This window comes from Lolium perenne, chromosome 2, assembly GCF_019359855.2.
Source record: "Lolium perenne isolate Kyuss_39 chromosome 2, Kyuss_2.0, whole genome shotgun sequence".
NCBI lineage: Eukaryota > Viridiplantae > Streptophyta > Magnoliopsida > Poales > Poaceae > Lolium > Lolium perenne.
The window spans coordinates 75,026,607-75,050,515 of NC_067245.2; the positions used below are offsets into that span (position 1 = coordinate 75,026,607).

At 45.6% G+C, this 23,909-nt stretch overlaps 2 protein-coding genes across 2 annotated transcripts; both read left to right on the forward strand.

Annotated features, from left to right (window-relative positions):
* The first annotated feature begins 16,887 nt into the window (after positions 1–16,887).
* LOC127332975 (MEIOTIC F-BOX protein MOF) lies at positions 16,888–20,147 on the forward strand. The gene is made up of 6 exons (XM_051359286.2): positions 16,888–17,038; positions 17,127–18,285; positions 18,771–18,926; positions 19,015–19,201; positions 19,426–19,482; positions 19,957–20,147. Exons 2-5 carry the CDS (start codon positions 17,659–17,661, stop codon positions 19,434–19,436), a joined length of 981 nt encoding a protein of 326 aa, XP_051215246.1. The 5' UTR covers positions 16,888–17,038; positions 17,127–17,658; the 3' UTR covers positions 19,437–19,482; positions 19,957–20,147.
* A 1,027-nt stretch (positions 20,148–21,174) lies between these two features.
* On the forward strand, positions 21,175–22,583 carry LOC139835517 (uncharacterized). Its single transcript, XM_071825374.1, has 2 exons — positions 21,175–21,260; positions 21,344–22,583. Exons 1-2 carry the CDS (start codon positions 21,175–21,177, stop codon positions 22,581–22,583), a joined length of 1,326 nt encoding a protein of 441 aa, XP_071681475.1.
* The last annotated feature ends 1,326 nt before the right edge of the window (positions 22,584–23,909 follow it).

Sequence of the window (23,909 nt, forward strand, 5' to 3'; positions counted from 1 at the left end):
TGCAACAAACAATTTACCCTAAGTAACAATTTTATTTATAAGTAGCACTAACAACTAGCAATTTACCCTAACTAACAACTAGCAAAGAACCCTAACTAACTAACAATTAAAATTAACTAACAAATAAAAAATGCATAACTTTGGAGCTCCCCATGGAGCCGGTAGTGAGGGGAGGAGAGGCCCGGGCGGCGCAGTTGCGGGAGGAGGGAGCCGGGACGGTCTTCTGCGGGAGGAGGGGGCCTGGGCGGCGCGACTGCGGTAGGAGGGGCGGCGCGGCACGGTGTGCTGCGGCCGGGCGAGGGGCCGGGGAGGCGTGGTGAGGTGAGGCGGCGGGTGCCGCTGTGGGCTGCGGCGCGGTGAGGTGAGGCGCGGGCGGCGCGACGACGGTGGTTGCCGGCGGCGGGTATCGTGGCGGCGGGCGGGGGGAGGAGCAGAGGATTTGGAGGCGGACGGGCAGGTTGGAGATGGGTGCGGGCGTGTGTGCGTGGTCCGGCTCGACTAGCAGACATGACCCGGCCGTGCCCTAGCTATGCCGATGGCCAGGCATATGCCGACGGCTGCCCTCGACATAGCCATTTTTTTCTTTTTCAATTTATTTTTTATTTAAATTTTCTTAATGTCATTTATATTATAAAATATATTAATATAGGTCCATATAAATTTGTTTTAATCTTCTACATTCCCAAGCTATGCGCATAAAAAAAATTAGCATCTTGACTTAATATTTTCTCCCGTATACAAAACCCTAATCCGGTAGCCCCGCAGATCTACCCCTTTGACCGACCTCCGATGACCGATGACAGCTGACCCATGGGCTTTTCTCTTCCTTTGTGTTGTGTTTGGTCATCGGAACATGTACTATCAATAATTACCCTATCTTACATCAATATTCCCTCCGGTAGAAGAAACCCTAGTTCTGTTGACCGCGCGGTCTACCCCTTTGACTGCATCCCATCGTGGGACCCCCGATGGGCATATGCCTCCATTTGACCTTGGTTAGGTCATAGATACATGTGGTAACAAGGATCATACCATATGATCCCAAGTTTCTCTCTCGTTCACCTCCAAGGGAGTTCCACCTATACATGCAGAATCTGCCTAAGTGTAGGAACCCCCTGTCCGAGAAGCCGGCCACACCTGGGGGGTATCCTTGGATATAAAACCATCTCAAATCACTTTTGTGCATTCCATGTGGACACACACAAGTTTTGGGGGCATTCCCTAGATCCGATGCTCGATTTCTGACGAAACCCTAGTTCTGTTGACCGCGTGGTCTACCCCTTTGACTGCATCCCATCGGGGGTCCCCCGGTGGGCATATGCCTCCATTTGAGATTGGTTAGGTCATAGGTACATGTGGAAACAAGGATCATCCCATATGATCTCAAGTTTCTCTCTGGTTCACCTCCGAGGGAGTTCCTCCCTATACATGCAGAATCTACCCAAGTGTAGGAACCCCCTGTCCGAGAAGCCAACCACACCTGGGGGGTAGCCTTGGATATAAAACCATCTCAAAGCACTTTTGTTCATTCCATGTGGACACACACAAGTTTTGGGCCATTCCCTAGATCCGATGCTCGATTTCTAACGAAACCCTAGTTCTGTTGACCGCGCGGTCTACTACCCCTTTGACTGTATCCCATCAGGGGTCCCCCGGTGGGCATATGCCTCCATTTGAGCTTGGTTAGGTCATAGGTACATGTGGAAACAAGTATCATCCCATATGATCTCAAGTTTCTCTCCGGTTCACCTCCGAGGGAGTTCCCCCCTATACATGCAGAATCTGACTAAGTGTAGGAACCCCCTATCCGAGAAGCCGGACACACCTGGGGGTAGCCTTGGATATAAAACCATATAAAATCACTTTTGTGCATGCCATGTGGACACACACAAGTTTTGCGGCCATTCCCTAGATCCGATGCTCGATTTCTGACGAAAACCTAGTTCTGTTGACCGCGCGGTCTACCCCTTTGACTGCATCCCATCGGGGGTCCCCCGGTGGGCATATGCCTCCATTTGAGCTTGGTTGGGTCATAGGTATATGTGGAAACAAGGATCATCCCATATGATCTCAAGTTTCTCTCCGGTTCACCTCCGAGGGTGTTCCCCCCTGTATATGCAGAATCTGCCTAAGTGTAGGAACCCCCTGTCCGAGAAGCCGAACACACCTGGGGGTAGCCTTGGATATAAAACCATATCAAATCACTTTTGTGCATGCCATGTGGACACACACAAGTTTTGTGGCCATTCTCTTGATCCGATGCTCGATTTCTGATGAAACCCTAGTTCTGTTGACAGTGCGGTCTACCCCTTTGACTGCATACCATCGGGGGGTGCCCGGTGGGCATATGCCTCCATTTTATCTTGGTTAGGTCATAGGTACATGTGGAAACAAGAATCATCCCATATGATCTCAAGTTTCTCTCTGGTTCACCTCTAAGGGAGTTCCCCCCTATATACATGCAGAATCAGCCTAAGTGTAGGAACCCCCTGTCCGAGAAGCCGGACACACCTGGGGGTATCCTTGGATATAAAACAATATCAAATCACTTTTGTGCATGCCATGTGGACACACACAAGTTTTTGGGCCATTCCCTAAATCCGATGCTCGATTTCTGACGAAACCCTAGTTCTGTTGACCGTGCGGTCTACCCCTTTGGCTGCAACCCATTGGGGGTCCCCCGGTGGGCATATGCCTCCATTTGAGCTTGGTTAGTTCATAGTTACATGTGGAAACAAGGATCATCCCATATTATCTCAAGTTTCTCTCCGGTTCACGTCCGAGGGAGTCCCCCCCCCTATACATGCAGAATGTGCCTAAGTATAGGAGCCCCCTGTCCGAGAAGCCGGCCACACCTGGGGGTAGCCATGGATAGAAAACCATCTCAAATCACTTTTGTGCATTCCATGTAGACACACACAAGTTTTGGGGCCATTCCCTAGATCCGATGCTCGATTTCTGACGAAACCTTAGTTATGTTGACCGCGCGGTCTACCCCTTTGACTGCATCCCATCGGGGGTCCCCCGGTGGGCATATGCCTCCATTTGAGCTTGGTTAGGTCATAGGTACATGTGGAAACAAGTATCATCCCATATGATCTGAAGTTTCTCTCCGGTTCACCTCCGAGGGAGTCCCCCCTATACATGCAGAATCTGCCTAAGTGTAGGAACCCTATGTCCGAGAAGCCGGCCACACCTTGGGGGTAGCCTTGGATATAAAACCATATCAAATCACTTTTGTGCATGCCATGTGGACACACACAAGTTTTTGGGCCATTCCCTAGATCCGATGCTCGATTTCTGACGAAACCCTAGTTTTGTTGACCGTGCGGTCTACCCCTTTGACTGCATCCCATCGGGGGTCCCCCGGTGGGCATACACCTCCATTTGAGCTTGGTTAGGTCATAGGTACATGTGGAAACAAGGATCATCCCATATGATCTCAAGTTTCTCTCCGGTTCACCTCCGAGGGAGTTCCCCCCTATACATGCAGAATCTGCCTAAGTGTAGGAACCCCCTGTCCGAGAAGCCGGCCACACCTGGGGGGGCTAGCCTTGGATATAAAACCATATCAAATCACTTTTGTGCATGCCATGTGGACACACAAGTTTTGGGGACATTCCCTAGATCCGATGCTCGATTTCTGATGTAACCCTAGTTCTGTTGACCGTGCGGTCTACCCCTTTGACTGCATCCCATCGGGGGTCCCCCGGTGGGCATATGACTCCATTTGAGCTTGGTTAGGTCATAGGTACATGTGGAAACAAGGATCATCCCATATGATCTCAAGTTTCTCTCCGGTTCACCTCCGAGGGAGTTCCCCCCTATACATGCAGAATCTGCCTAATTGTAGGAACCCCCTGTCCGAGAAGCCGGACACACCTGGGGGGTAGTCTTGGATATAAAACCATATAAAACCACTTTTGTGCATGCCATGTGGACACACACAAGTTTTTGGGCCATTCCCTAGATCCGATGTTCGATTTCTAACGAAACCCTAGTTCTGTTAACCGCGCGGTCTACCCCTTTGACTGCATCCCATCGGGGGTCCCCCGGTGGACATATGCCTCCATTTGAGCTTGGTTAGGTGATGACCCACAAGTATAGGGGATCGCAACAGTCTTCGCGGGAAGTAAAACCCAATTTATTGATTCGACACAAGGGGAGACAAAGAATACTTGAAAGCCTTAACAGCGGAGTTGTCATTTCAGCTGCACCTGGAAACAGACTTGCTCGCAAGTGTTTATCAGTAGTAACAGTTTATAGTAGTAGTAGTAGTGAAATAACAGCAGCAGAGTAACAAAGACAGCAGTAGTGATTATAGTAAACAGCAGGATTAAAATACTGTAGGCACAGAGATGGATGACGGGCGTTGCATGGATGAGAGAAACTCATGTAACAATCAAAGCAGGGTATTTGCAGATAATAATAAAACGGTATCCAAGTACTAAGCAATCCATAGGCATGTGTTCCGTATATAGTCGTACGTGCTCGCAATGAGAAACTTGCACAACATCTTTTGTCCTACCAGCCGGTGGCAGCCGGGCCTCTAGGGAATCTACTGGAAATTAAGGTACTCCTTTTAATAGGGTACCGGAGCAAAGCATTAACACTCCGTGAACACATGTGATCCTCAGAGCACCGCCTTCCCCTCCGGTTGTCCCAATTTCTGTCACTTTGGGGCCTCGGGTTCCGTACAGCGACATGTGTATACAACTTGCAGGTAAGATCATAAAACAATGCATATCATCATGAAACAATAACATGTTCAGATCTGAGGTCATGGCACTCGGGCCCTAGTGACAAGCATTAAGCATAACAAGTTGCAACAATATCATCAAAGTACCAATTCCGGACACTAGGCACTATGCCCTAACAATCTTATGCTATTACATGACCAATCTCATCCAATACCTACCACCCCCTTCATCCTACAGCGGGGAAATTACTCACACATGGATGGGGGAAACATTGCTGGTCGATGAAGAAGTGTCGGTGGTGATGATGGCGATGATCTCCTCCGATTCCCCGTCCCGGCGGAGTGCCAGAACAGAGTTTCTGGTCCCGAGACGGAGTTTCGCAACGGTGGCGGCATACTGGATGGTTTCTGGCGACTTCAACTTCCCCTCTCACGTTTTTAGATCGAAACCCTTAAGTAGTCCAGAGGGGGGTGTCAGAGGCTGGCCGAGGCGGCCACACGCTAGGGCGGCGTGCCCCCCCTACAGGCCGCGCCGGCCTGGTGTCTGGGGGCCCTGGGCCTCCCCCAGGCTTGCCCTTCTGGCTCCGTGATTCTTTTTGAAAAATAGGCCCTTTGACATAAATTCCGGCGATTTTCCTGAAAGTTGAATTTCTGCACAAAAACGAGACACCAGGGCAATTCTGCTGAAAACAGCGTTAGTCCGTGTTAGTTGTATCCAAAATACACAAATTAGAGGCAAAACAATAGCAAAAGTGTTCGGGAAAGTAGATACGTTTTGGACGTATCAACTCCCCCAAGCTTAGCTTATTGCTTGTCCTCAAGCAATTCAGTTAACAACTGAGTGCGATAAAAGAACTTTCACGAACACATTTGTTCATATGATGTAAATATTCTCATGATATGGACAAGTACTTAGGCAATTCATAATAAGATACATGCAAATAAGATCATCTAATAGTTATGTCAATCATGGAAAGGTACCAACAAATTAATAATAAGCATCATGAATCATGTCTATCAGCAGGATTGCAATGTTCATAAAAGGATATGATAAAGTGGTATCTCGCTTGCTCGTATTTGTACAGCAAAACATAAATGCTCGAGCACCTCTGAAGTTCATGGAAAGACTAGAAATAGAGATTGTCAAAGATAAAAGCGTCAAAGTTATACCACAGTCAATCACATTTTGGGACAAGCATATTATACTAAGAATGATAGTTGTGCTCTCAAGAAAGTGCTCAAAGAAAGGATGGTGACTCAATGTAAAAGTAAAAGATTGACCCTTCGCAGAGGGAAGTAGGGATTAACATGCGCTAGAGCTTTTCATTTTTAAAACAGGAGTAAAATTATTTTGAGAGGTGTTTGTTGTTGTCAACGAATGGTAATGGGTACACCAACTACCTCGCCAACCAGACTTTCAAGAGCGGCTCCCATGAAGGACGTTATTTCTACCAGCAAGATAGATCATCCCTCTTCTCTTTTGTTTACACACGTACTTTAGTTTTATTATGGGTGACACTCCCCCCAACCTTTGCTTACACAAGCCATGGCTAACCGAATCCTCGGGTGCCTTCCATCAATCTCATACCATGGAGGAGTGTCTATTTGCAAAATTAAGTTGCTTACTGATGAATCAGGGCAAAACATGTGAAGATAATTATTAATGAAGTTATTAGTTGGGGCTGGGCACCCCGTTGCCAGCTCTTATTATGAAAGTCCATCAAAAGTAAATGACAAGGTTGAAAGATAAACACCACATACTTCCTCATGAGCTATAAAACATTAACACAAATTGAGAAGCATTTTGAAGATTTAAGGTAGCACATGAGAATTTACTTGGAATGGTTTGAAATGCTATGCATAGGTATTTATGGTGGACACTTTGGAACAACTTGGTTTTCAGGGGTTTGGAAGCACGAGCAGCGTTCCCGCTTAGTACAAGTGAAGGCTAGCAATAGACTGGGGAGCGACAATCAAGAGAGCAGTAACTGTCATAATCATGCTTGCGGCAAAATAAATTAACGGAGGCATAAAAGTGATACAAGAACTCTGAGGCAAAGTAAATCATCGAGGCTTAATTGACTTTTGTTCAGTCATATGCATGCGTGAGCATGTGCAAGTCGATTCAAATGAATTATTCAGAGGAGGATACCACAATGTCATACCTATTTATGAATAAAACAATGCAAGCAAACATCCATGACATGCTACTCATATTAATAAACTGGAGCTAAACATGAGAGATCATGAACTACTAGACTTTCTTAAATGACATATACCTCACATGAACCAACTAAGCATGCTCACATGGATGAGTATATGTACAAAAATGAAAACAAGTAGAGTTCATACCAGCCTCTCACCACAGTCGAATTGTCGTAGATCGTCATTATTGCCTTTCACTTGTGTAGCTTGAATAATATGAAATGAAAACCACGCTCCAGCCACCGAAGACCATTGAACTCCAAAATGAACTTTACAAAACCGAAGAAGAACAACAAATATTTTTGGTGTTTTCGAATTGGAGTCACCGAACGAAAGTAAAATCTTTTTGGATTTTCTCATAGCAAACCAACGATAGCAAATAAAGCAAAATAAAAGCAAGAAACCAAAATAAGAAAATGGTGAAGAGAAACAACAGAAATATTTTTGGTCTTTTTGTGTTTTAGGAAAGAAACAAAGCAAAAAACAAGAAAATGAAAACTAGAAGAGTCACATAAACACAAAGCAGCAGGAATTCGTCAAACTTGACAGCAGTACAGTGATCGATTTTGAAGAAATTCTTCCGCTGCCCAGCTCGAAAAGTGTTCAACTAATGAAAGTTAGATAACAACCTGGGGAACATGCACAAAAATTGGCTTCGCGAAATAACGTTCTGGAGGTTTTTGAGAATTTTTTTGGTATCAGTCCAGAATCTATTTTCAGGCAGCACTTCCCCGAATATCATCTCCCTCTTATTAGAAAACCACTTAAAGAAACTAAACAAGTATGTACACGTATCCAGCAACTATAATATGCAAAGAATGAGTGATGCCGGTATACCTCCCCCCAAGCTTAGGCTTTTGGCCTAAGTGGAGTTCAATCCCAGCGAGGGTCAGGGTTCCACGCCGGTGGATCATACATGGCGTAGTCATAATAAGGTCCCGGTGCAGAAGAAAAGGGTGAAGCCTCAACATGCCTAAAATGTTGATGCGAAGAACTTGCTGCATCGGATGACGAGTCGAGGTGTTCCTCGGCCTCCTCCGTGCCGTCTCTTGCATGATGGCCATCTCCCTCTAAGTATGCATTCAGTTCACCTTCCGTGACTGATCAATCCTCCCTGGAATCAAGGTTAAATAGAACAGGTGCAGGCAATCCTACTAGTCTTTCAGTTTTCTTAGTTGTTCTCCAAGTTTTCTTATAAAATGTTATCTTGTAAGACAGGTTACTCAAATTAGACGAATCAGAAACAAATTCATGTTTAATCATGGAGACTATGTCAAGTTTCTCTATGGAAAGCTGAATATCAAGATGGTGAGGTTCTACACCATGCATAGCTAATAAACGAGATGCGATGAGACCTCCGCAAATTCCTCCCTTCTCACGGTTAGTAGCAACTCTATAGGCTATCAAAGCTCCCAAATTATAAGTCCTATCTCCTTGTAATGCAGCAGCTAGAAAAGCTAAATCCTGGATAGATAACTTACTTGCATTCTTTCTAGCAAGAACACACTTGGTGATGAAATAAGCAAAGTAACGAATAGCTAGGAGTTGAATACTACTGATTTTACCACCATTCTCTGAGAAGCTTCTTCCTTGACAAATCATCTTGTAGAGACTCAAGAGCTCCTGCGGTAGTCCCCTTATCTTCTCGCATGATCCCCATTGCGGCACTCTAATTGCTGCACAAAAATCATCGAAAGGCAAGTTGATAGTTTTATTATAAATTTTGTACCGAACCATGGGGTTAGATTGAGACCAATTGAATTCAAAATCCTGCACTATAGACATAGTCAGTTTTGCATATTGGCATGATTCACCAACAACAAAATCATCCAACCCTGCACTGGAAATTAGATTTTGAACATCTCGCAAGATTCCTGCACTTCTCATAAAACCTGTGCACAGGTAGTAAGAGGGGGATACTCCCTCTTCGCGGCGAACTCTCATGACTTGTTGCACCTCCAATTCTTGTTGGTTTAGTTGATGACTATTCCACTCCATTTTCTGAAATTTTTCAACAAACATTATAAAATTTGATTTGGTGACATATAATTGAGGGAAACTACTATAGGAACTTGCTAGAGTACTAATCATGCATCAAAACTAGTTTCTACAACTTAGAACAAGCATGCAAGCTCACTAAACATGTTACCTACAACAGCAAAATATTCAAGATATACTCAACCAAACAAAATTCTACTTGGATAATCGGAGGAGTCACATACCGGAGAGCAAATGTGCCAAATTTCAGACAGAAATCTGGGCTGAGCAAAGAGATCGAGAAATCTTGAGCTCTTGAGCAGAAACACGAGTGAGAGAAAGCTGGTGCGAGTTTTTTCGGGAGAGAGAAGAGAATGGGAGAAAGAGATGAAGTGGCCTGTGGGGTGCCACCCTGGGGTGCCCCACTGGTCATCCCCAGGTGCTCCCAGGTGCCTCTTCGAAAAATAAGACCAACGGTATAATTTTTGTAAATTTTTGAAAACTTTGAAAAATGCACATTTCTGGGTATTAAATTTATTATTACTGGGCAGAAAAAGATTTTGAAATCTCTAATTGACTAAAGAACTTTGCAAAACAAAAGTGCTACAGCAAGTAGAACAAGTGGAGGAAGAAAGAAATGTTGTTTAGCTCTTCCATGCATTTAAAATGTACTTGTTAACAAGGTTGATCAAGTCTTGCCACCAAATAAATTTTACATGACATAAGAAGAAATAAACTTCAAATCAATCATGTTACCTTATATTGTATTGATATGGACCCAATCATAATATTTTGATATCCTTCTATAGGCTCATGTATAGGACAATCAATAACTCCCACTTTGATAGTTCTCAAATTAGAAATTGTATTAACTCCATATACTTTATCAATCTTCTTGGGAAAATAAACAGTATGCTCTTTGTCATCAACATTAAAAGTAACCTTTCCTTTATTGCAATCAATAACAGCACCTGCAGTGTTAAGAAAAGGTCTTCCAAGAATAATAGACATATTATCATCTTCAGGCATTTCCAACACAACAAAATCAGTTAATATTAAGCAATTATTAGCAACTTGAACAGGAACATCCTCACATATACCAACAGGAACAGCAGTAGATTTATCAGCCATTTGCAAAGATATATCAGTTGGTATCAACTTATCTAAATAAAGTCGCTTGTAAAGAGAAAAAGGCATAACACTAACTCCTGCTCCCAAATCACATAGAGCAGTTCTAACATAATTATTCTTGATGGAACAAGGGATAGTTGGTATACCTGGGTCTCCCAGCTTCTTTGGAACCTTGCCATTGAAAGAGTAATTAGCAAGCATAATGGAAATCTCCTCATTAGGAATTTTCCTTTTGTTAGAGACAATATCTTTCATATACTTTGAATAAGGAGGCAATTTAATAGCATCAGTCAAAGGGATTTGCAAGAACAAAGGTTTCATCCAATCACAAAATTTATTATAGTGTTCTTCCTCCTTTGATTTCAGTTTCTTAACAGGAAAAGGCATTTGCTTTTGAACCCAAGGTTCTCTTTCATTACCATGTTTCTTAGCAATGAAATCTTCTTTAGTATACTTTTTATTTTTAGCATGCTTTTCAGGTTCATCTTCAACCTCTTCTTTATCAGAAGCATCATTCCTATCATTATCTTTATCATGTTCATTACCACTTTCAGTTTCAGCATCAGAAATAGAAATACTATTAGGATCATTAACAGGTTCAGAGGATTCTACAATATTTTTATGTTTCTTCTTCTTTTTCTTAGAAGAAGCACTATGTTCAATTCGTTGAGAATCTTGTTCAACTCTTTTGGGATGCCCTTCAGGATATAGAGGATCATGAGTGGAAACACCGCCTCTAGTTGTTACTTCATAAGCATGTTTCTCTTTAGAATTATTTTTTAACAAGTCATTTTGCACTTTAGTGAGTTGATCAATTTGAGTTTGAACCATATGAATTTTTTTAACAAGCATCTTAACATCATTGGAGGTTCTCTCCACAATATCATGCAAATTGCTAATAGCTTGAGAATTTTCCATTAAATGATTCTCTACTCTCATATTAAAATTTTCTTGCTTAACAATATAATTATCAAACTCATCTAAGCATTGAGCAGGAGGTTTTGAATACGGAATATCTTCCCTAGTAAAGCGTTGAAGAGAGTTTACCTCAATCACGGATGAAGGGGAATTATCTTACATAAATCTTCTATGGGAGGTAAGTTCTTCACATCTTCAAATTTAATACCTTTCTCCTTAAGAGATTTCTTGGCTTCCCTCATATCTTCATCATTTAATTTAATTAAACCCCCCTTCTTCAATATCGGCGTCGGAGTTGGTTCAGGTGTAGCCCAATCATCATGATTCCGGCCTATTTTAGCCAATAATTCTTCAGCTTCGTATGGAGTTCTTTTCCTGAAAACACAACCAGCACAACTATCCAAATATGCTCTAGATTCAATGGTTAGTCCACTATAAAATATATCAAGTAAATCATGATTTTCCAGATCATGTCCAGGTCGAGCTCTGATAAGAGAGCAAAATCTTGCCCATGCCTCAGGCAATTTCTCTCCATCTCCCTGGTCAAAGCTATAAATTTTCTGCAAAGCAACATGTTGAGCACTAGCAGGAAAGTATTTCCGAAAGAAAACATCAAGCAAACAACTTGGACTATCAATAGAACCAGGAGGCAAACTATTATACCAAGTTTTAGCATCATCCTTTAATGAGAAAGGGAAATTTTTAGCAACAAAATAAGTACGCATCTTGACATCATCAGAAAACAAGCTACTCAAAGTAGAAAGCTCATTCATGTGTTCTACAACACTTTCTTTTTCAGTACCACAAAAGGGTGTTTTCTCAACAATAGCTATATGAGATAGATCAAGAGAAAAATCATAATCTTTATCCTTAATGTTTATAAGAGATGTGGCAAATTTAGGATCAGGAGACAGCTTATATCTAACAGTATGTTGTGCAAGCAACTTTTTAATTTTTCTTGCATCAGTAGTAGCATTGCATTTATCAATAAAATCATCATCAAGTTCCACATAATCCTCATCAGGATCATCACTAGAGTATTCAACAGACTCAGGTGAATTAACAGGTGTAGCAGCATTTTCATTAGGAGTTTCAGTATTTTCAATTTGTCTAGACCTAGCAATTGTAGCATCTAGAAAGGATCCCAATGAACCATTATCATCAAGCACATCAGAAGCATCATCAAAATTATAAGAATTTTCAGATTCAGCAGAAGTACCCGCAAGTGAAGCTTGCGTTGGTGAAACAAGTTGACTTATCATAGATGGTGAATCAAGAGCAGCAGAGGTACTCAGAGTTGTGCCTTTTCTTGTAGTGGATAGTAATATGGCGACTTTAGGATCGCGAGATTTACCCATGATGGAGAATTTGCAGCGAACAATATCAATTCAAGTGAACTTCCAAATAAAGCTATGCTCCCCGGCAACGGCGCCAGAAAATAGTCTTGATGACCCACAAGTATAGGGGATCGCAACAGTCTTCGCGGGAAGTAAAACCCAATTTATTGATTCGACACAAGGGGGGACAAAGAATACTTGAAAGCCTTAACAGCGGAGTTGTCAATTCAGCTGCACCTGGAAACAGACTTGCTCGGAAGAGTTTATCAGTAGTAACAGTTTATAGTAGTAGCAGTAGTGAAATAACAGCAGCAGAGTAACAAAGACAGCAGTAGTGATTATAGTAAACAGCAGGATTAAAATACTGTAGGCACATGGATGGATGACGGGCGTTGCATGGATGAGAGAAACTCATGTAACAATCAAAGCAGGGCATTTGCAGATAATAATAAAACGGTATCCAAGTACTAATCAATCCATAGGCATGTGTTCCGTATATATTCGTACGTGCTCGCAATGAGAAACTTGCACAACATCTTTTGTCCTACCAGCCGGTGGCAGCCGGGCCTCTAAGGAATCTACTGGAAATTAAGGTACTCCTTTTAATAGAGTACCGGAGCAAAGAATTAACACTCCGTGAACACATGTGATCCTCACATCACCGCCTTCCCCTCCGGTTGTCCCAATTTCTGTCACTTTGGGGCCTCGGGTTCCGGACAGCGACATGTGTATACAACTTGCAGGTAAGATCATAAAACAATACATATCATCATGAAACAATAACATGTTCAGATCTGAGATCATGGCACTCGGGCCCTAGTGACAAGCATTAAGCATAACAAGTTGCAACAATATCATCAAAGTACCAATTACGGACACTAGGCACTATGCCCTAACAATCTTATGCTATTACATGACCAATCTCATCCAATCCCTACCATCCCCTTCAGCCTACAGCGGGGTAATTACTCACACATGGATGGGGGAAACATTGCTGGTCGATGAAGAAGTGTCGGTGGTGATGATGGCGATGATCTCCTCCAATTCCCCGTCCCGGCGGAGTGCCAGAATGGAGTTTCTGGTCCCGAGACGGAGTTTCGCGAGGGTGGCGGCGTACTGGATGGTTTCTGGCGACTTCGACTTCCCCTCTCGCGTTTTTAGATCGAAACCCTTAAGTAGTCCAGAGGGGGGCATCAGAGGCTGGCCGAGGCGGCCACACGCTAGGGCGGCGCGCCCCCCTACAGGCCGCGCCGGCCTGGTGTCTGGGGGCCCTGGGCCTCCCCCAGGCTTGCCCTTCTGGCTCCGTGATTCTTTTGGAAAAATAGGCCCTTTGACATAAATTTCGGGGATTTTCCTGAAAGCTGAATTTCTGCACAAAAACGAGACACCAGGGCAATTCTGCTGAAAACAGCGTTAGTCCGTGTTAGTTGTATCCAAAATACACAAATTAGAGGCAAAACAATAGCAAAAGTGTTCGGGAAAGTAGATACGTTTTGGACGTATCATTAGGTCATAGGTACATGTGGAAACAAGGATCATCCCATATGATCTCAAGTTTCTCTCCGGTTCACCTCCGAGGGAGTTCCCCCCTATACATGCAGAATCTGCTAAGTGTAGGAACCCCCTGTCAGAGAAGCCGGCCACACCTGGGGGGTAGCCTTGGATATAAAACCATCCCAAATCATTTTTGTGCATTCCATGTGGACACACACAAATTTTGGGGCCATTCCCTAGATCTGATGCTCGATTTCTGACGAAACCCTAGTTCTGTTAACCGTGCGGTCTACCCCTTTGACTGCAGCCCATCGGGGGTCCCCCGATGGGCATATGCCTCCATTTGAGCTTGGTTAGGTCATAGGTACATATGGAAACAAGGATCATCCCATATGATCTCAAGTTTCTCTCCGATTCACCTCCGAGTGAGTTTCCCCCTATACATGCAGAATCTGCCTAAGTGTAGGAACCCCCTGTCCGAGAAGCCGGACACACCTGGGGGTAGCCTTGGATATAAAACCATATAAAATGACTTTTGTGCATGCCATGTCGACACACACAAGTTTTTGGGCCATTCCCTAGATTCGATGCTCGATTTCTGACGAAATCCTAGTTCTGTTGACCGCGCGGTCTACCCCTTTGATTGCATCCCATCAGGGGTCCCCCGGTGGGCATATGCCTCCATTTGAGCTTGGTTAGGTCATAGGTACATGTGGTAACAAGGATCATCCCATATGATCCCAAGGTTCTCTCCGGTTCACTCCCACCCTGCTACTTCGCTCCCGCCCTTTTTTTCCCGCCCACCTTTTCCCGCTGCTTCTCTCCCGCCCTTTTTTTCCCGCCATGATTTCCCGCCAAGTTTTCCCGCCCACCCTTTCCCGCCCATTCTGTCCCGCCAAGTTTTCCCGCCGTTTCAGCCCCTCGTCGCCCTATATATAGCCATGTCTTCTCCACTAACAGCACCAGCAACATTTCTCCCCTCATCACTTCTCTCATCCAACAGCACCACAAAATCCTCTGAGCTGAGCTACCGCTGAGATGGCTCCTCGTCGCCGTAGCAACACGGGCTTCATCGGCGTTCGCCTGCGGCCTGCGGGACATTTCGCGGCTGAAATCACCGCCGGTGGTACGCGTGTGTGGCTCGGCACCTTCTACACGAAGGAGGCTGCTGCCCGCGCATACGACGTTGCGGCTTGGAGGTTTGGCCGTCCGCGCCACGTAATGAACTTCCCGGAGGTCAGGTCTCTGACGGAAGCTCAAAGTCTCTCTACTGAGGCGCTACTTCGCTCACAGGGTGAAGCGCGGCAGTACAGGTCTGGCCAGCGGCGGATTGATACCACCGAGGCGGGCGGACGAGCGGTTCATGGCACAGTGGCGCAGAGACCATCCTGGAGCCATCGAGGCAGAGCGCGCATTCTGGAAGGAGAAGCAGACGTACATGAGAGAGAGGAGGGTGGGAAAGCGGCAGAGGAGGGCCGAATATGAAGCAGAGTACGCCAAAGGAGAGGTGTCGACATGGGGGGGAGGATGATGAACGGTGGTTGTGGAACCTCTCAAGTACCGCTTCAGAGGACACCCCCAGCGAGGATGAAGATTTCGACTTCTGATTAATATGTGTGTGTGTCGAGTCCGTGTGTCTAGCGGGTCATGCGTCGACCCGGTGTTAAGTGTTTTATTCGTGTGTGGGTGTAGTTCTTTAAATGTTTTGGTTCGTGTGTGGGTCTAGTTCTTTAAGTGTTTTGGTTCTTGTGTGGGTGTAGTTCTTTAAGTGTTTTGGTTCCTGTGTGGGTGTAGTTCTTTAAGTGTTTCGGTTCGTGTGTGGGTCTAGTTCTTTAAGCGCTTTGGTATGTGTGTGGGTCTAGTTATTTAAGTGTTTTGTATCGTGTCTAGGTCTTAAGTTCTTAAATGTATCACTTTTGTGCATGCCATGTGGACACACACAAGTTTTGGGGCCCTTCACCCCCTCCGAGACTCGATTTCTGACGAAACCCTAGATCTGTTGACCACACGGTCTACCCCTTTGACTGCATCCCATCGGGGGCCCCCCGGTGGGCATATGCCTCCATTTAAGCTTGGTTAGGTCATAGGTACATGTGGTAACAAGGATCATCCCATATGATCCCAAGTTTCTCTCCGGTTCACCTCCGAGGGAGTTCCCCCCTATACATCCGGAATCTGCCCTAAGTGTAGGAACCCCCTGTCCGAGAAGTCGGACACACCAAGTGCTAGCCCATGTATGCGATTCCGATGCTCCAATGGTCTGTATCTTGGGAAACCCTAGGACGGGGACCCCGCGGATCTACCCCTAGGGTTAGGGTTAGGGTTAGGATCCGGGTGAGGTTTAGGGTTACCAAAATGTTCGCAAAATAGAAAGTTAGCCCGCAGAAGCGGGAAACCCTAGGGCGGGAATGGCCTCGGTTAGGGTTAGGGTTGGAGTTAGGGTTAGCAATGGAATTTTTCCTAAATGTTTTAGGACATATGTACATCGATAGCAGAAGTTGGGTCTAGTGGCTCCGGTTGACCCGTCTGCGAAAAGCGTCACCCGTGGGACCTACATATGCCATCTACGAATTCTTAAAAAATATAACCTTGTTTACATAACTAAATAAATAATAGAAACATAATATAAAGTAATATGAGAGAGAGAAAAAAAGAAAAAAAACCTATATGCCGAGGGTGGCCGTCGGCGTAGGGGGGCCATGCCCTATGCCGAGGGTAGCCCTCGGCGTCTGTCTGACGCCGTGAGCGGGCGGTGACGGCGCGGGTGCGAGGGCAGGCGATGCCGGTGCTACGCCGAGGGCCAGGTTGACACCAACGGCTGCCCTCGACGTAGCCACCTCTACGCCGACGGTAAGTGTCGGCTTCCTGAGCTGCCCCGGCGAGGCCGTACGCCGACGGCCCCGACATTTGGCCGTCGGCGTACAGTTTGCCCGTCGGCGTCTTCTTCCATTCTTGTAGTGACAATCGCCTTGTTAATTTTCTGAAGTAGAGTATTACGTAGAGTTCAGTTATCTTCGAAGCCGGTGTAGGTCCAATCCTGCCTCAAGTGGTTTCCAAGTACTCCATGATGGACGCAATAAAATCACCGGCCCACCCGCGAAACCGCGAGGCAAACATCATCTCAAGTTTTACCGCACCATCTCCTCTCCGCCTCTACAACAGCCGCGCAACCGCACCATCTTCTTCGACCTCCGCCGCCAACCCTTTTACCCCAAGTAGCACTACCCGATTGGGCTGGACGAAAGACGCTCTGACGCTGGGCGAGATCACCGTCGAGGTAACAATTTATGCCCAATGTATCCGCCGCCGCTATCGTACTTGAAGCGGCGAGAAAATAACCGCAACTTCAACCGATCCTCGTGCAGGTCCCATCCATTCCCCCGTCGCGTTTTTCGCCTGCAATGTGATGCTAACTGCGAGTAGTAGTAATTTCTTCGTACTAGATAATCTGCTGAAGCCGAAGCGCGGGCTACCTGTTCGACGAAATGTCCCGGAAGAAAACCAAAGTCGACGCCGTCGAGGGAGATGCCGCTGCCGCTGCCGCCACCAACGACCGTCTCAGCGCCCTCCCGGACGACCTCCTCCACAAGGTCACCTCGTTCCTGAGGTCATGGGAGGTGGCCCGCACCTGCGTGCTCTCGCGCCGCTGGCGCAACCTCTGGGCCTCCGCGCCCTGCATCGACCTCCGGGTCTGGTGCAAAGCCCGCCACGGCCGGCTCCCCAGGCAGCTCGCCAGGTTCGCCAACCACCTCTTGCTCCTGCGGGACGTGTCCGCGCCGCTGGACACGCTCCGGCTCCTCTCCAGCCCCACCCGTTAACTACACCCCGGACTACTCCTACAGACCCAAAGACTACTACTACGACAACGAGGAGGATTACTCCTCTTCAGATGTCGAGATGTGGATCCGTGCCGCCGTAAACACCGGGGCTCGCTCTATCCAGCTCACCCAACATCCGAAGGACAAGGCCTTCGCCGACCTCGATAGCGTGCCCATCATCTCCTGCCACCTCAAACACCTCCACCTATCGGGCGCAACGTTGCACGACAAGACCTTAAGGCAGCTCTCTTCCCAGTGCCCTTCTTTGCAAGTCCTGGAGCTCAGCAAGTGCTGCCTGGATGGCCCCCAGATATCGTCTGCCTCGCTTACTAGTTTGGCCATCGTCGAGTGCAGGATCATGGCCGACCTCTCCGTCACTGCTCCTAACCTCGTATCGCTTCGCTGTGTCAGTCCGTACCATCGTGCTCCTTCGTTTGAAAACATGGGGTCTCTGGCCAGGGGCACCATCGTGCTTAATGACTCTTTCTTGCATGATAAGTTTGAATACAAGTACAAAGATATCAAGCCAGATGTATCTGAGTGCGATGCCAGTGACTCAAATCATGATAACTGTGATAGCGATGCTGATAACGACGACTTGAGGTCCAGCGAAGGATTCTATGGTGCTAATGTTTTAGGTGGACAAAATGTTATCTGCAGCCTTTCAAATGCTACAAGTTTGGAGCTCATAGCTAATGCCGGAGAGGTATATATATATGAATATGTTACTCATATCTCTCTTTCAGTATGTTATATTTGTTCAACTAATATAGATCTGTCGGTTAGTTCTCTTGTGGAAAATTCCGTAATTTACAAAACTTTTTTTTTACTGGACATACAATGTGCTATGTGCACATTTTGCGCTCTAATGCCAACAGCTGGTTACATACTCGTAATCACTATAAGTGACCTGATGAGTTATGGGAAATAATTGTAGCTTTATTGTAATAAAATTGTATGAGCCAAACAAATGGAGTATGAGTAGCTTGCCAGGAGCATTTTTGTTGTCCTTTTTTTTCCCCAAGGTTGTATCCTTATCAGCATGTCCACAGTATAACGATAACACTTATTACACAACTTAACCAGAAGCAAACAACCACTTCCACAGAAATGTCTAATTGATTGTAGGTCCACTCTGTTATTTATCTTTTCTTTGAACTGAACGAATCCACTTCTGTGTGCCATATGAAGGTGATTCTGAATAGGGAACTGGAAATGTGCCCAATCTTTAGCAACCTCAAGGCGTTATCCCTTGGTGAATGGTGTATGGCTGCTGACTTGCATCCATTAGTTTTATTCCTGCAGCATGCTCCAAATCTGGAGAGGCTTTTTCTTAAACTTAAAATGGTAAGAGCATTGTTTTACTGCTTTTATATTGAGCTGTGATAAGTTAGTTTGGACCTATTTCATGACATTCATTTTGTTCTGCAACAAGAATCATACGGAAATAGAAAACAATATCAATCCAGAGGGTACTTCATTTGCTTGCAAAAAGCTTGCAGTGGTCAAGATAAAATGTCCCAAGGAGGATGAAAGAGTTCATGTGTTAGCACAGTTCTTTGTGGCTAATGGCATAGCCATGGAAAAGATATCTGTCGACCACCGTCCGACTCGCCAAACTTGTGAGTCATGTATTCTTACTGCATCTTGCAAAAGTTTTACATTATTACTATTTTGGTTAAATGGTACTAAAGACACAAAATGTTGTTATATTTGCAAGGTGAGTATTACATTATTACTATTATGGTTAAATGATAAGGCTTCCGTTTAAACTTGGAGTTTGTTTTTGGAGCTAGATCTGAATTTATACAATGCAAACTTATTCTCTTCCTCACACTTCAACCAGGCAAATCCTAGGCCTGAGACGCGGATGGGATGCCTTGTAGGAACTGCAGTTTGGGCGGTAAGATCTTAGATCTGATTACATAGCTATCCATTTACTGTAACCTGTAAGGTTTACAAGTCTTATTTGATAATGGAAATCATCACTTTGTACTTAACTTAGATTTGAGGGACAAGAAACTACCTACATTTAAAAATATTTGGCATCTTGGTTTGTGCACGTTCTATAAAGTTGTACTTTCAGTTCGTTTACTAATACATCTATGAAAGGTATGGAAATTTAGTTTTATAATGATGGTTATTATGAAAAATCTAATGATACCATCTAAATATACCAAAACTGAACAACAAGAAAGAAAATATTCGCAAAAAATAACTGAATTTTACTGTATAAGGTGAAAAATGCCAGGTATTTTGAAACGGGAAAGTAAAATCTTCGTGCAGCACATTACTTTTATAGGGCTTCTGATCTTTTTTTACCATGGCATTTGGAACAGTGGAAAGCTATCTTAATGTCAAAATGTTTTCCATGCAGATGATTGCTGTTATATTCTCTCACGCGGCACATAACCATGGCTGCAGAACTTGAATGGAGTTTCTGGTGCTTCGTGTGTGTAGCTCTGAAGTCTAAACTATGTGTGGCTATATGAAACCCTTAAAGTAAAGATTGTTTTTCTCTAGTATGACGAGTTAACATTATTATATATAATCAAGTTTGGTTTCTTCCTTAGATATGTGCTATGAGATGATGTTAGAATATATGGATTGAACTCTTCGTTCGTAGCAGAACAGCCGCATCCTCCTAAACCTAGCACTGCCTTCACCTCCGCCTCCTTCATAGATCGGTTTCCCCTCCACCGCCTGCCTTGCTAGTGTTGGGAGGGGTGGGGAACCTGATCTATGTGTGAAGTTTTTAATAAAATTACTCCCTTTGTCTAAAAAATAGTTGTCTTAACAGTTCGTATCTAGACAAAAGTAAACATCTATTTTTAGACGAAGGTAGTAGTACTTTCCAGAGATTTGGTAGTCATCTTCTTTTTGTCATCCGTCTCAATGGACCATCATCTGATTTACTCCCTCGTTGGCAGCATAATTCATTCCTGATCATTGTCTCTTGACCAAACAACATGATAATTTCTTCCTGATCATTGTCTCTTGACCAAACAACAATGTTGTTGGATTGGGGCTTGTTTAAAATGGACAAAAAAAAAAGAGAACCTTACTTTTTTTATTAGTAGGTAAAGATAATGCCCCATCTCTAATTTCTACTTTTAATAGTTTTCGACGGCGTCTTCCTCATTCTCAAATTCTCTCCTTTCATTTGGGTGCTGGTCGAAGTAGGATGGTAGGACAATAGTGACGCACAATTTGGTACGACGTTACCTATTTATTCTTAAGTTATTACAGCTTTGAAGTTGTTAAATATTTCTTATGTATGCAGTAAAAAATATCTATGCAAATAAGAAAAAGAAAACAATTGATTTGCATAGATCATGCATAGGCAATCCCAATTTTACATTGGATATTGTTGAGTACTCATAGCCCAGAAGGCCAGAACCAGTGTCAATATTTAAACGATGTTCCGTCACGTGTATTCTTGTTCGGTACGAGTTGCGGAGGAGTTCCTGCGGAACTCGGTCGCATCACTGACCTGGCCCATAAAATGATAACCACGATCGTACCCATCTCAAGGGAAAAAAGGCGAATTCAACCCGATCAAAGGCGCACGACGGCGCACGAGTTACCGGCGAACATGGCGTCTTGCCGGCAAGAAAAGCGTGCACGAATCGCCGACCCACCAGGCGAGCACTCCGGGTCGACCGCCGCCCACTCCAACTGGTACGTCGAGTTCATGTTCCCCTCCCCTCGATCTGTGTCGAGAAGATGTTTCTCATCTCACCTGCTATATATTCGGCTTGCAGGAGGGACTGGGCGAACCTGATTGCCGGACCGGCGAGCCTGATCGCCGAGCACGTCCTGGCGATCGACGTCGCCGACTACCTCCGCTTCCGCGCGGTATGCGGCTCGTGGCGGCGATCCACCGCGTCCCTGCACACGCACGGCGGCCTGGACCCCCGGTTCCACCCGCGGCGGTGGATCATGCTCCCGCGAACCTTGGGCGCCCTTCGGAAGCGCCGCGAATTCATGAACATTTCGACCGGGAAGCGCATCATGGTGGACCTCCCCGAGCTCCGCTACCAGTACATCTTCGGTGCCACCTCCGGTGGCCTCATCGTGTTGTGTGACAAGCGCACCTACGACGTCCGCCTCCTCAACCCTCTCACCCGGCAGCTTACAAGCCTCCCCAACGCGACCACGCTGACGGGCAGCCTGGAGCGACGACTTAGCGGGTATTCAATCAAGTTTCGTCGAGTGTATAGCGCCGGTCTCGCCGACGACTCCACCGTAACCCTCCACTTCGACCAGTATTGGCTAGTCACTGCCAAGCCCGGCGACAAGCATTGGACGCGGCTGATCGTCCACTACCCCATCAACACGGGGGTCGTTGCATCCTTGTCGTTCGCCGGCCGCTTCTACTGCGTCACCGAGACCGCGGTCATGGTGGTGGACACCAGCGCAGACACGCCGCAGCTGGTGGCGGCGGCTGAGCTAGGCGATCGTGCTGTAATAAAGCTGTACGATCGGACCACGAGGCTAGTGGACAACGACGGGGAGCTGATGCTAGTCCACCGGATCCCGTATGAAAATCTCAACACTCTCCGGGAAGGCTACCAGGTGCACAGTGTGGATCTGGAGGCAAGAACCACTCTACCCATGGAAGGGCTCGGTGAGCACGCCTTGTTTGTCGGCCATGGCCGCTTGGGGAAGGCGCCCGCCGTTTTGCTGCCCGCCCGGCTATCCCCTTACGTTCGTGCTAACACCGTCTACTCGTGCAAACATTGCGGCGACTACTACTGGTGCAGAAATCGTCACGGCAAGTTTGATGACCGCCCGATAATTGACGTCTACCGCCTCCCCTATGGGCGCGTCCGAGGCGGCATTGGCGACGCCGACTCTTGCAGCATCATTGAATATGTATCTCGCTACGCCTGCGGTTCAGACATCGTCGTAAAGCAGCAACCACGTCGCAGTCAACGGCTGGAACAACGGCGACTTCTCCAATTGAGCGCACTTCAGCATAATATGGGTATCCAAGAGTGATGTTGTTTGATACTAATGACAGATCACTATTTATATATGATACATGTAGGAAACTTCAGTGTAATATGGGTAGCCAAGAGTGATGTTGTCTGATACTAATGACATATTTCTATTTATATATGATACATATATGAAGACATGTTTGATCTATATTGACGTCGTCCCACATTGAGTTTATCAAAGTTTGACCAAGTTAGCCACACGCCTACTTCATAGCCATTAGGCAGCATTCGTTGTCTATCACCAAAGATCCCAGCCTCCAAGCAGGTCTGGCGGCCCTTGATTGCGAGGACCTGCGCCTGTCGCTGTGTGAATGCACCAATGCAAGACAGGTGACGGATCATATACTGTCACTGCCCATGGAAAAAAGATCAACTGTGATCATCCTTCTCTGGAATTGGTGGACAGCGAGAAACAAAGCAAACGCCGGAGAAAAGCTTTTCTCGACGGATGAGGTCTGCTCGAAAATCCGTAAACACCTATTGGAAGTCTGCCATAAGGAGGAGCATGTACAGGAGGTGCACGCCACGGAGGACAGATGGGAACCGCCAGAAACGAACTTCATCAAGGTGAACGTCGATGCCGCTTTCTGCTAGGAGACACGCAGAGGTGCATGGGGCTTCATTGCACGAGGAAGTGATGGCAGCTTCATAGCGGCTGGCATGGGCTCCATGAATCATCTGTCAAGTGCCCTTCATGCGGAGGCCTCAGCGTGCGTGGCAGCCATTGAAAGTATGAGCAGCCTTTGTGCCTTAGCGTTTGATGTTTTTGACTTCAGGTTTTGCCGTAGATCATGTAATAAGGCTGCCAATGCAATAGCTCAGCATGGCAGAGACTTAGGCGTGCAGAACTTGCTTTGGCTGGATGATGAGCCGGCTTTTGTAACTGGGTTGGTTGCTAGCAATCTTGCTATGCACCAGGTTTAGTGAAATATATTTTCACGTTTCAAAAAAAAATAAAAATCCCAGCCTCCACTGTTATTAGTGGCCTGCAACTAGTGTCCCAGTTCTTTAGATTCAGTATCCGTTCATACATGACGTACAGTCACCATATTGATGTATGTATATGTTTATCTACTAACCCTACCACGTGGAATGACACATGCATCCTATTATCCACATACCACTGCAGTACTTTTGTGAACTGCCAATCAGCAAACGAGCACTACAACTTATGAACGGAGAGATTCAATTCTTCTACACTACTTTTACAACATGCATTGGCACCAAATAAAACGTCTCGACATTAGGAGATCAATTCATCCGTGGAGACTAGGAACTTCCAAGAGGAACCCAGATTAAAACAAACCGGTGCAAGGCTAACACT

Excerpts from the sequence above, each read along its gene's own strand:
- LOC127332975 (XM_051359286.2), top strand. The coding sequence starts at position 17,659 with ATGTGGATCCGTGCCGCCGTAAACACCGGGGCTCGCTCTATCCAGCTC. Across the intron at positions 18,286-18,770 it reads TCATAGCTAATGCCGGAGAG|GTGATTCTGAATAGGGAACT; the intron begins GTATATATATAT and ends TGCCATATGAAG. Across the intron at positions 18,927-19,014 it reads TTTTTCTTAAACTTAAAATG|AATCATACGGAAATAGAAAA; the intron begins GTAAGAGCATTG and ends TTCTGCAACAAG.
- LOC139835517 (XM_071825374.1), top strand. The coding sequence starts at position 21,175 with ATGGCGTCTTGCCGGCAAGAAAAGCGTGCACGAATCGCCGACCCACCA. Across the intron at positions 21,261-21,343 it reads ACCGCCGCCCACTCCAACTG|GAGGGACTGGGCGAACCTGA; the intron begins GTACGTCGAGTT and ends TTCGGCTTGCAG.